The sequence below is a fragment of the Mus caroli genome, unplaced genomic scaffold, assembly GCF_978045245.1.
Source record: "Mus caroli unplaced genomic scaffold, Mus_caroli_1 scaffold_3, whole genome shotgun sequence".
Taxonomy (NCBI): Eukaryota; Metazoa; Chordata; class Mammalia; order Rodentia; family Muridae; genus Mus; species Mus caroli.
In genome coordinates this window covers 133,301,316-133,314,973 of record NW_028227258.1, presented here as the reverse complement: position 1 = coordinate 133,314,973, position 13,658 = coordinate 133,301,316, and the positions used below count along the sequence as shown (strand labels likewise).

General features: G+C 37.2%; 1 protein-coding gene across 1 annotated transcript in view; it reads left to right on the top strand.

Annotated features, from left to right (window-relative positions):
- Nucleotides 1-1,066: 1,066 nt before the first annotated feature.
- LOC147005666 (rho GTPase-activating protein 20-like) overlaps nt 1,067-13,658 on the top strand; it is a 36,702-nt gene continuing 24,110 nt past the window's right edge. The window contains exons 1-5 of the mRNA XM_085836073.1: nt 1,067-1,233; nt 4,064-4,216; nt 6,156-6,197; nt 7,570-7,651; nt 8,729-8,806. Of these exons, the coding sequence (XP_085692199.1) occupies nt 1,088-1,233; nt 4,064-4,216; nt 6,156-6,197; nt 7,570-7,651; nt 8,729-8,806 (501 nt within the window). The 5' untranslated portion in view covers nt 1,067-1,087. The remainder of the gene's footprint in view (nt 1,234-4,063; nt 4,217-6,155; nt 6,198-7,569; nt 7,652-8,728; nt 8,807-13,658) is intronic.

Below are 13,658 nucleotides of genomic sequence, written 5' to 3'. Positions count from 1 at the left end.
ATATATCATAAATATTCCATTTGTATGAGCAGGTCACAGTAAAGAAACCACCAGAAGTTTAGTCGCTCTTCTATCACGGGAAGAATTTCATTATGGATAAGAGAGGAAACATGTTCAGAGGCAGCTGGAAGAGTTCAGAGTACAGAGAAAAAGAAAATAGATTTGGTACGGCCAAGGCTGGGTAATAGAGAAGGAAGAATATCAGGAGAGAAAAATGGGGATAAGTTGAGTAGGAGAAACTTCACAACCATAAATATGGTTGGCAGGGGTTCTGGAGTTAACATAGCAGAGGAAATGGAGAGGTTTGGAGAGGTACAGGAATCTAGGAGGAGACTTTAAAATGTACAAACATTTTTAGTTTCCAGAGAAAATGTTGATATCCTTATAGAAGCCACAGGCAAGAGGCAAGGGAAATGACCTCTCCGTCTGGACAAGGCCGACTTTCACAAAGAGTTTTGAGTGCTGGAGGGTTTGTTTGTTTGTTTGTTTGTTTTTCTGATTTGACAGTGATCTAGTTGATTATAACAGTTTTGACAGCTCAGCTGAATGAACACCAGGATCACTATAGCAGAAGTCTTTGGCTTGAGTTGTTTCGATTAATACAATTACATCTTTGGAAAACAATATACACCAGCTGTTCATTTCTATGTTTTCACCATTCAAGACAGTTTGGGAAGGAACAATTACATTAAAAAGAAATTTGTGAAGGAAACAGACATATAGGGCAATATAGGAAAGGCTAGAGTGTTCACATGTTTAAAAAGCAGTCTAAAAATTTTAACTGCAGTTAGTTTTTTTAACATTTCTTACTATCTTTCCCATTAGAATACTATTTATGTTAAGAGTTACAATTATCTTTCAATATCCCATACTTATTTTGAATTTCATACAGGTATACCATATCATAACTGTTAACATTATAAATGTTGCTATAGTATCCCTCTGATCTTCTCTTTCAAATTTATTTCCTGTGCTTTAATATCATGAACCCTTTAAAATTTAGTGTGAACATTGGTCTTATAACTTACCACTGAATACTTGTTCTGTTAGGTGGAGACCTGGCTCAGGAGCATCTTTTTTTTTCTATATGGAAACCATTGTGAAGAAAGACATGGGAGGAATACATCAAACCTTGCTGTGCCAAGGCCCCGTGAAACTCAAATGTTTCCAGAAAATGAGAAAAAAAAGACATCTCTCCTTATTTAACGATGTTTTGGTTGTGTCGCGTATCCGGTGAGTATTTGTAATATGCATTCCTCATTATGAGAGGCTACACTTTAATTAGTTCTTTCTGTACAAAAATAAAATACGTTCTTTTATTTATTTTTTAAAAAACATTATATTTACTTCATTACTTCATATTTGCAACTTCTTTTTCCTCTATCATGGTTGAGGTTTGGTGAACCTCCTCCACATTTCTCAATTTATTTTGTCACAAGTTTTAGACACATTTTTAAAAAACGATATCTTTAAGGTGTTATCCTACTATTTGAATCTGTGGAAAGAGTAACAGCAAATTTGAAAAGGAGGCAGATGTGGAAGCACGTGCCAGCGATTCTAGCACTGTTAAAGCTGACATATGAGTACTGAAACTTTGTGGGATATGTGGAGTGTACTGAGAGACATCTTCTCAAAATAAGATATTTGAAATATGAGAACCAGGTGTCCTCTTGCTTGTTGTTTCCAGATAGATTCAAGCAGCAAGAGTGGGGGATCCCTGATTACAATCCTTGCACACATGTGACAACACATGTAAGCTTCTTGACCTCATAGTTGCCGAATCAGTATGAAGAGATGAGAAGCAGCTGCTATCCCTACTCATAGCAACCACTAGTCAGGGGAAACTGCAGGGACTGAGAAGTTCCTGGATGGTGATTCTGCACAAACTAGGGGAAAGTGCTGTGATTAAATGATAACATGGTTCATTGTAATTTATAACCATGGAGGTGTTTTCTGGGACCACATCACATATAATCTCCACGGACCATGATCATAGCCTTCATATTATTCTAGAAGGTATGAAGTTGGTACTGACATTATCAAGTAAATAATGTAAGGTATGTTCTCATAAGTTTGTACATGGTTTGGAGGACAGGCATCAATAATTTATTTAGCATAGGGGATAAGCGTTCTGGCCATCCTTAAATAATATTCCTGAAGATCCACTTCCACCATTGTGAGAAAATGAAATCTTCAAAAGAGAATAATGGAGTAAATTTGTTTTTCAACCCTGATCAGTCACTGTAAGCTCCCAGCATAGAAAATGGTAGTTAGTGTCTGACTGATGCAGGCTCAAAATAAATGAATGGTCTGGCTATCAATCTGTCTTCCTTTTTGTCATTTCTACTCAACTCACCTTCAGTCCACACTTGGAAATCCTCAAATTTCCCCCACCCCCCATTAAAGACAAGAATCGACAGCCAGGAGTCACATACCAGGTCCCGAAGCAAGTGGTTGTGGGCGTTGGGGTGGTTCTGGAGCTGGAGAAGGAGGAACTGGTCTGGTGTAGTCTGGTCTAGTCTGGTCTGGGACCTCCTCCGTTTTCCCCCCTCCCTTCTCAGCCTCTGCCTCTGCCTCCAACTGCCTCCAACTGCCTGCCACTGCAGTGGCTCAGCTCCTGGGCATCTGCCTCTTTCCCCTCTCGCTCCTCTAAGTAACTGACTCATTTCAATTAAAAATGTATGTATACTGGTAGTGTGTCTTTTAAGTGTAGTTGGTGAAAGTAAGTGAAATTCACTTTGGTTTTTGAGAGTAAAGGAGACTAAAATGAATGCATTCCTTGAAACACCATATATTTCTTCTGTTTCTGCTGAGTAATAATAAAAATTGAAATTATTTTGAGATTGCCATTCATATTATGGTAAGAGCATTATTAGTTTCATAGGAGATGATTGTCATTATTGTCATTTTCAAGGATGATTATCTCTTATCAGACATTTAAATTAGAGATTTTAGGTTCAAGCATATCTTCTGAATTTTGCTTCATATCTATGAATATATATGTCTATGTCTATATACAATTGGATGTCTTGATTTGGAGAGAAAATATAAGTACAAATGTTTCATATGATGTAGTCATGTGTGTATATGTTTGTGTCAGTGTGCATGTGTATCCTTTAGTAAATATTCCATAATATGCTTGTATTTCGACTGTTACATGGTACAGTAGAGAGTGTTAGAAATTTTCTCTGTAGTAGCTTGTTTTAAAAATGTCACACTTTTGAATTTTAGAATGATATATATACATTCTCATACTCGTGTGTGTGTGTGTGTGTGTGTGTATGTGTGTGTGCTCATTATTTTTGAATCAGGGTTTATATTGTGTTATATTGTTTCCTGAATCTGAGAGTGACAGAGTAAGTATTTTCAGTTTTTGACCATCATATTACATTAACAGTGTCCAATGCAGAGTTATGTACTCAATTCACACACACACACACACACATACACACACACAGATGTAATATTCAGTCTATCATAAAATAATAGAAAAGACACAAATCTGCAAAGGATTCTGTTAAAAGATAGAAGGGAAAGCAGAGAGCAAAAAACAAAATTATCAGAACACATTGTATATGTATCTGAATTTTTCAAAGGCTAGCTCCATATAATGATGAAAGAAGGAAAGCTATGCTTCCAAGGTTACTGTTTCTTACAAACACTTTCAGTTAAATCAGAATGATTGATAGGAAGACATATTTCCAACTATTTGTTTAAATTACTGGGATAAATAATCATCTTTGGGCACTTGTATTAGTTGTGCTTTGTATGTTTCGTACAGGAGCTATTGTAGTGAGGTATATTCATAGTATATTCATTTTAAACATTCTCCAGTCCAAAAAATGATCAGGCTATCTCTATTTGTGAGCATTGAGAAGCTTCTATCCAGCAACCTTTTCAACACTCGCATTGTTGAATTCCATCTACCCTGGTTTCAACTGTGCCTTAGTGATAAAATGGAGGAGTCCTCCTCTGCTCTGGGGCAGGAGGAACTGGGTATTTCTACAAGCAATACCAACTACAATGCAAATCAAACTAACAAAGATACTTTATTTTCTTCTAGGAATAAAAAAGAGTTTAAGATAAAGTGCATCATCCCACTGCATCTCCTGTGGGTGATGATGGATCATGTGGCCCAATGCACAAAAAAGGAAATCTGTACTTGCAAGACCCTTTATCTGCATTGGCCCAGTGGACACTTTTGGGCCACCTTTCGGTAAGACTTACAGTTTGGACCTGTATTCACAGGAAGAGAGCTATAGAAATTGGTGGGCAGCTTAGTGGTTTGTAATTCACAGGTTAAACCAATTAACCAGAATGTTGGCAAAAATAAGAATCCAGTTTAGTCTGATTGTATAGAAGATACCAACTCAGATTTTCTCCTTCTATGATGACCCTAGTTTGTCTATACTTTTCACAACATACATTTCACATGGACATAGATTCCTTAGTTTTTTATCTGTGATGTTCATTGGTCTCCCAAAGATTCTGGGGAAAAGCAGATGTACCTTGTCTTCTAAGAAGGATGTGGACTAAACAAGGATTTACCATATCCTCCTCATTCTTTCCCCCATAATGCCTGGTATTATCTAGGTTTTGAAAATACATACATTGATTTCTCTCCAATAATATTGCATAGTATACTTAAATTTGACCAATATCTGCAGTACTTCCCAGTTAATTTCCATAAAAATAGTATTTAATTGGACAGATAAAAATAGTTTCTCATAGAATGTTCAAGTATTTGAATATCTGTGTAGCAGAATATCACTGGTGTTGAATAGTCAACTGGTAAGGATAAAAGATCAAGGGGTAAGATTCCATTGGATCCACAGATGATAGACATGCATATTATCTCATTTTGATATGCCTTAGCTCAATGAAGAGGTTCTTCTAAGCCTTCTTCAGTGCCCATACCCTTCTTTTCTCCCCCAGCTCAACACCTCTGAATCTGCTCTCAACTTTGTTTGATCAGTCACCTTATTCCTAGTTCAGCACCCCAGATCCACCCCCAGCTTAATTATGTTTCTAATCTCCTACTCGCTACCCCCAAGTCAGTTAGGGAAGCAGCCAATGGCCAATATATGTTAGATCTCACATGGCTGGTGGTGACTCTTTTTCTGTCTGTAGCATGGTGATAAAAATGGTTGCAGTCAGAGAATAGAGTGGGTGAGCAGTTAAGGGTAGGAACATGGAAGTGCCAGTCTCTGGGCAAGAATCAGTTCCATACGAAGTCAGTTTGAGTTACAGATGTTAGAATTATGGCAAAATGGAGAAGAAAATATTTGAATGTGAGATCTTTGCAGCATGGATAATTATTTTCAGAAAGAGGAAACAATGTACACATTAGCGTACAGATGGAAAATTATACCTGACATAGGGTTGTGAGCATGGGGAAGAGCAATAGTGCATTGGGTAGGGGTTGCTGCTTGGAAAAGCAAAACATTGATCATCAAGACAATGTTGATGCCTGTAAGACTGTGGATTTGTCAAATATCAAAGAGGTATAACTCATTCAACCTAAAATTTGCAGTTATAAAAATTAGCATGGTGATTCATATTTAACCCATCTCAATTAGAGTATTACATGATACAGTGGAATGGTCGTGGGCTGATTATTAATTTGTACCAGGAGAGTTGATATGATGACTCACACAGATGAAGCACTGGTTTCTAGGACTCCTGTCCTGTATGTCAATTCTGTAGTCCACAGGAGGAAATAAACTATTTTTTCTTAAAAGGTGTTCCCCCTGTCTTGTGTGTTCTAAACAAAGGTCATATAGCTCCCCTGTGGTTTAGTGTGAATAATGATCCCTTACTATGTGAAAAGGACCTCACACTAAGAGTACACTGTCTTAGCTATCCTTTATACACGAAACTAAAGCTAGGAGTCATTGATGGCGCAGAAGTAGTCACACAGCTCTTGGAACATACACAGGTTTTGAAATTCCCAACTAGCTTCCACATTATAGTGAACTTCCTATCATACAAGTGTTCCAGTGAAACATGTCATTCATAAGGGCAGTCATGTGGAAAATACCATCTACACCTGCACCCTCATGATGGACATTGGATTTTAATTTTTAGGAGCAATAATCTTAAAAGTCTTAGCATCATCAAGACTCTAATCTTGTTTTTCTCTTTTAACATTATAGTTCACAAGAACAGAAAGATAAGTGGCACTATTTTCTACAAAGGTATTTTACTTGTGATTGTACATTTATTCCATACTAATATGGGAATTGCAGTTTTGCTTCATTTCTTTTTGAAATTTTATTTTATTTTCAATTCACTTTTACACTCCATATTCCATTCTCTGTCCCTCCCCCATCTGTCCCCCAAAGCTCCACATCCCACAACTCCTCCCCACCACACTCTTTCTCCACATGGAAGCCACCACCCACCCCACCTGACCTCTAAACTCCCTGAAGCCTCCAGTCTCTTGAGGATTAGGTGCATCATCTCTGAATGAACACAGACCCAGAAGTCCTTTACTGTATGTGTTCTGGGGGCCTCAAATCCAATGGTGTATCCTGTCTGGTAGTCCAATGTTTGTAAGATCTTAGGGGTCCAGATTAATTGATACTGCTGGTCCTCCTACAGGATCACCCTTCTCTCCAGCTTCTTTCAGCCTTACCTAATTCAACAAGAGGGGTCAGCTGCTTCTGTCCATTGGTTGGGTACAAGTATCTGCATCTGACTCTTTCAGCATATATTTGGTAGACTGCCTCCAAATATGTTGTTGATTAGATGGTCACTAGATACTTCTTTAGATTCTCTTGTCTATAGCATATTTTAATTTTGAGGAATTTCTGCATTCTTCATCTCCTTTTTATATTGGAATAAACAGTGCTCTTCAGTCTTACTTTGAATTCCACTCTATAGATGTTACTCTATCAAATCCATTCCAACAATCTGATACTTCCTCCTTTGAGGTCAAGCAGATTTTTGCCTTTTTTTGTGGTTATTAGTTACAGATCTTTCCTAGAGCCACAGAATTTATGGACTGTCTCTGGAGTGAGTCTTCATTCTTCAATGTCCTTATGTAGGCCTCCAGTATAAGGTGTTGCTCAGATTAAAGGTGTATACCACCATGCCTAGATCTGGACCTTGCTTTCTCCCAGGCTGACCTTGAACTCAGATCCACTTCCCTCATTCTCTAGGGATTAATGATAGCTGTGTTCTACCTTGCCTGGGCCTAAGTTTTTCATGGCTACTATGCCTCAAGGTCTCCATGTCAAGGTCCTAGTCAGCCTCAAGATCTGGATCACAGGTGTACCCTCCATTTCTGGATTGTAGTTCATTCCAGGTGAAGTTCACTTGACAACAACCTTGTAAACAAAATGTTCTAAGGACTGGTTGTGCTTCCTAGGTCAATTTGCTATTACCTGACCATGTCTTTGGTTCTGAAACACTTTTAAATATTCCCTAATCCAATAATGCATATTGCTGAACTGCTTGTCTGGTACTTAACACTAAGATGAATCTTACAAAATACTAACAGTGATTAAAAGAAGCCACTAGCAAGTTAATTTTACTATTTCATTTATTTTTATTGCATTTGCACAGATCAATTCTTGAAGCCAGGAACGGTATCAAGACAAATTTATCACTGCAGATACATACTGAAGATATCCCAACCTGTGACAGTGTATGTGAATACAAACCCAAAACTGATATTTCTAGTTTATGAGTTCCAGATAGACAGTCTGGTTGTAGTGTAAGAGAGTGGATGGGAGTGGTAGCAAGAATTTATGCCTATGGAAAAGCTGTATAGATATGGTATGCACACCTGTGTTTTTTGTATGTGAGAAAAATATGAAGCAAGATTAATCCACATGCTAAAGCAATATATTTATATATATACATATATATGTATATATACACGTATATACATATGTATATGAAATTTTTTCTTAAATGACTGAAAATTACATCACTTAGTTGCATCAGCGTACATTTCCATGCCAATTATTATTAATAGAATTAAACTGCTTTTTCCCCAGAGTTCTTATTGCTTATATATTAACTTTTGTGTTGTTCAACTACTATTTCTTCTAAAATATTTCTGTCTAATGAAAAAAATTATTATATAAGTTAACCATAAACAAATCTTAAACAGGACAAAAGATTGTCAAGAATTAATTTGCTCTACGCATCCACATGTTTCATAACATTTTATGTTTTTCCCTTTGTCCTCTGCCCTTCCGGCATTTCTTTGTGCATCATCACACCTTCTTAGGAAGGCCAGCTACATAATCATGACTCTTTATTCTCGTGTTTATTTGCATGTTCTAGGCATAGGGATGGATATCTTTTCATGTAATTTCCATTTAGAAATCAGTTTTATTAACTTTCCATTGATTTGTTTGTGTGTGTGTGAGTGTGGTCATATGTGTTTACAGTGCTTAGGATAAAACTCATAACTTCACACATACTACATTGTAGTAGTTTTATCATTGAGTTTAACAACTTAGCTATTAAATAATTGTCTATTTGGGGCTGGAGAGATGAATCAGTGGTTATGAGCACTGACTATTCTTCCAGTGGTCCTGAGTTCAATTCTCAGCAACCACAGGGTGCCTCATAACCATCTGTAATGGACTCTGATGTCCCCTTCTGGTATGCCTGAAGACTGTAGGTTATAAGTAATGATTAAATAAAAACTAATTTTGTAATCATAAGCTTCAAAGTTATTTTATACAATATTTCTCTGTACTTTTCATAGATTTTATCTGTAACAGCAACAAACCTTGATACAGTGAATGATATAATCGAGAAGTTACTGCCGATGATAAGAATGCGTGTAAGTTATTTTCAAGTTACCTAGAGTTAAAATTGAAGTGTGTTTTTGAGATCCACATATGCACAAATGTTTATTCATATAAATAATACAGATTAAACAATCATGATGAATTTACAAATCATAGTTTACAATCTTTTCCTATTGGAACTAAAGTCATCTAAGATATAATAATAGTCTTGAGAGGGACTTTTTCTTGAATTTCTTGTCTGTTTCCATAGATATGAAACCCTATGGTACTAAGCTATACTTTTTTTTTTACTTTTTGAAAAATTGATTTATTTTTTACACTCCATATTTTATCCACACATACACACCCATCCACCCTCTGACTGTTCCACATTCCTTATCTCCTCCCCAAACCCCTGTCTCCACGTGGATGTCACCACCCCCACTCCAGCTGACCTCTAAACACCCTGGGGCCTCCAGTCTCCTGAGGGTTAGGTGCATCATCTCTTAATGAACACAGTCCTCTACTGTATGTGTGTTGTGGGCCTCATAGCAGCTGGTGTATGCTGCCTGCTTGGTGGTACAGTGTTTGAAAGATCTCTGGGGTCCAGATAAATTGAGACTGCTGGTCCTTCATCAGGATTGCCCTTCTCAGCTTCTTTCAGCCTTCCCTAATTCAAATACAGGGGTCAGTTGCTTCTGTCCAATGGTTGGGTGCAAACATCTGCCTCTGACTCTTTCAGCTACTTGTTGGGTCTTCTGGAATGCAGTCATGCTAAGTCCATTTTTGTGAGTGCTCCATAGCTTCAGTAATAGTGTCAGGCCTTGGGACCTCCCCTTGAGCTGGATCCCACTTTGGGCCTGTCACTGGACCTTCTTTTCCTCAGGCTCCTCTCCATTTCCAACTCTGTAGTTCTTTTAGACAGAAATAATTATGGGTCAGAGTTCTGACTATACAATGGCAACCCCATCTCTCACTTGATGTCCTGTCTTCCTGCTGGAAGTTGGCTCTATAAGTTCCCTCTCCCTACTAATAAGCATTTCATCTAAGAATTGAGTTCTGAGAGTCTCTCACCTCCCAGGTCTCTGGTGCATTCTGGAGAGACCCCTCAACATCCTATTATCTAAGGTTGACTGTTCCCATTCTTTCTGCTGGCCCTCAGATCTTCAGTCCTTTTCCCTCACACAATACCAAATCACGTTACCCTCTTCCCCCAACTCCCCATCCCCACATCCAAATTTTCCTCCCAGACCCTTCCCTCCTTCCCACTTATGATTGCTTTCTTCTCTCTCCCAATTGGCACTGAAATGTGAGATGTCCTCATTTGGGCACTTTAGTTTGCTGGCCTTTTTGAGATCTGTGGAGTGTATCTTGGTTATTTTGTACTCATTTTTTTTTTTTTTGGCTAATATCCACATATTAGTGAGTACATACCATGTATGTCCTTTTGGGTCTCAGTTAACATAATCAGGATGGTATTTTCTATTTCCATCCATTTGCCTGCAAAACCCAGGATGTCCTCATTCTTAATAGCTGAGTAGTATTCCATTGTGTAAATGAAAAACATTTTCTGTATCCATTCTTCTGTCATGGGATATCTAGGTTGTTTCCAGCTTCTGGCTATCACAAGTAAGGCCACTGTGAACATAGTGGAACCCCTGTGGTATTATGGGGTATCTTTTGAGTATATTCCCAAGAGTTGTATAGCTGAGTCTTCAGGTAGATATATTTCCATTATTTTAGGAACCTCCAGATTGATTTCCATAGTGGTTGCACCAGTTAGCCATCCCACCAGCAATGGAGGAATGTTCCTTTTTGTCAACATTCTCTTCCACTTGTATTATCACCTGAGGTTTTTTTCTTAGCTATTCTGATTGTTGTAAGGTGAAATTTCAGGGTCATTTTGATTTGCATTTCTCTGATCACTAAGGACTTTGAACATTTCTTTAAGTGCCTTTCAGCCATTTGAGATTCCTCGGTTCTGAATTCTCTGTTTAGTTTTATACACCATTTTTTTACACCATTTTTTTATTGTGTTATTTGGTCTTTTGGTGATTAACTTCTTGAGTTCTTTATGTATTTTGGATATTAGCTCTCTATCAGATGTGGATTTAGCAAAGATTTTTTACCAAATTGTATGTTGCTGATTTATCTTATTGACTATGTCCTTTGCCTTCCAGAAGGCAAATCTTTCCAGTTTCATGAGAATCCATTTATCAATTCTCAATCTGAGAGCATGAGCCACTGGAGTTCTGTTTTGGAAATTTCCCCCTGTGCTAATGAGTTCAAAGCTCTTTCCCACTTTCTCTTCTACTAGATTCAGTGTATTTGGATTTAGGTTGTGGTCCTTGATCCAGTTGGACTTGACCTTTGTACTAGGTGACAAATATGGGTCTATTTTCATCTTTCTACATAGAACCAGACAGTTAGACTAGCACCATTTATTGAAGATGCTTTCTTTTTTCCATTGTATATTTCTTGGCATCTTATCAAAGATCAAGTGACAGTTAAGATTGTGGTTTTATTTCTGGGTCTTCAATTCTATTCCATTGAGCAACATGTGTCATGTTTGTCTTTGTTTCAATATCAGGCAGTTTTTTTTTTTTTAAATCACTATAGCTTTGCAGTAAAGCTTGAGGTCAGGGATAGTGATTTTCCAAGCTGTTCTTTTATTGTTAAGAATAGTTTTTGCTATTCTGGTTTTGTTGCCTTTCCAGATGAATTTGAGAATTTCTCTTTCTGTGTCTTTGAAAAATTGTGTTGGAATTTTGAAGGGGATTACATTAAATCTACAGATTATCTTTGGTAGGATGGTTATTTCTACATGTTAATTCTCCCAATGCATGAGAATGGGAGAGCTTCTCCATTTTCTGAGATCTTCTTCAATTTCCTTCTTGAGAGACTTGAAGTTATTGTCATAAAGGTCTTTCACTTGTTTTGTCAGAGATACTCCAAGATATTTTATCCTATTTGGGGCTATTGTGAAGGGAGTTGTTTCCGTAATTTCTTTCTCAGCTTGTTTATCCTTTCTATACAGGAAGGTTACTGATTTATTTGAGTTAATTTTATATCTGACCACTTTGCTGAATTTGTTTGTCAGCTAGAGAAGTTCTCTGGTAGAGGTTTTGGTGTCTGTTACATATACTATCATAGAATCTGCAAATAGTGATGTTGTTATTACTTCTTTACCAATTTGTAACCCCTTGATCTCTTTTTGTGGTCTTATTGTTCTAGCTAACACTTCAAGTACTATATTGAATAGATATGGGTACAGTGGTCATCCTTGTCACTGTACCCATATCTTTCACTGGGTTTGCTTCAAGTATGTCTCCATTTAATTTGATATTGGCTTTTGGTATGCAGTAAATTGCTTTTATTATGTTTAGATATGGGCCATGAATTGCTGATCTCTCCAATACTTTCAACATGAAGGGGTGTTGTATTTTGTCAAATGCTTTTTCTGCATCTAAGGAGATAATCTAAGGAGATGATCATGTGATTTTTCCTTTGATTTTGTTTAAATAGTGTATTAGGTTAATGGATTTTTTTATATTAAACAACGTTGCATCCATGGGGTGAAGCTTATTTGATGATGGTGAATGATTGTTTGATGTGTTCTTGGATTCAGTTTGCAAGAATTTCATTGAGTATTTTTGCATCGATATTCATAAGCAAGATTGGTCTGAAGTTCTCTTTTTTATTTGGGTCCTTGTGTGGTTTAGGTATCAGAGTAATTGTGGCTTCATAAAACGAGTTAGGTAGTATACATTCTCCTTTGATTTTATGGAATAGTTTGATGAAAATTGGTATCAGGTCTTCTTTGAAGATCTGATAGAATTCTGTACTGAATCCATCTGATCCTGGGCTTTAATTGCTTGGGAGGTTTTTCAATGACTTCTTCTATTTCCTTATGTGATGTGGGCCTATTTAGATAGTTTACCTGCTCTTCATTTAACTTTGATATATGGCATCTGTGTATAAAATCACCCATTTCGTATAGATTTTCCAATTTTGTTGAGTCCTTTAGTTAGTTTAGCTAGGGGTTTTTCTATCTTGTTGCTGCTCCCAAAGAACCAGCTTCTAGTTTTGTTGTTTCTTTGTACTGTTTTCTTTGTTTTCTGTTTGGTTGATTTCAGCACTGAGTTTAAATATTTCCTGCCTCCTACTCCTCTTGGGTGAGTTTACTTCTTTTTGTTCTAGAGCTCTCAGTGTGCTGTTAAGTTGTTAGTGTAAGATCTTTTCAGTTTCTTTACCAGGGTACTTAATTTTATGAAGTTATCTCTTAGCACTGCTTTCATTGTGTCCCACGAGTTTGTGAATGATGTGTCAACATTTTCATTAAATCCCAGGAAGTTTTATTTTCTTTATTTCTCCCTTGACCAAGTTATCATTGAGTAAAGAGTTGTTCAGTTTCCACGTATATGTGGGCTTCCTGTACTTTTTGCTCTTATTGAAGACCAGCCTTAGGCCATGGTGATCTGATGGGATGCATCGTGTTAGTTCAATCTTCTTGTATCTTTTGAGGGTTGTTTTTTGAACAATTATGTATTCAATTTTAGAGAAGGTATAATGAAGGGCTGAGAAGAAGGTACATTCTTTTGTTTTAGGAAGAGAGGTTCTGTAGAGATCTGTTAAACCCATCTGGTTCATAACCTTGCTTAGTTTCTCTGTGTCTCTTTAGTTTCCATTTCAATGACCTGTGCATTGGTGAGAGTGGGGTGTTGATATCTTCCACTATTATTGTGTGGGGTTCAATGTATGTTTTGAGGCTTTAGTAGAATTTCTTTTATGAATTTGTGTGCTCTTGCATTTGGGGCATAGATGTTCAGAATTGAGACTTACTCTTGGTGGAGTTTCCCCTTGATAAATATGAAGTGTCCTTCTTCATGATGGCAACTGCTGGTT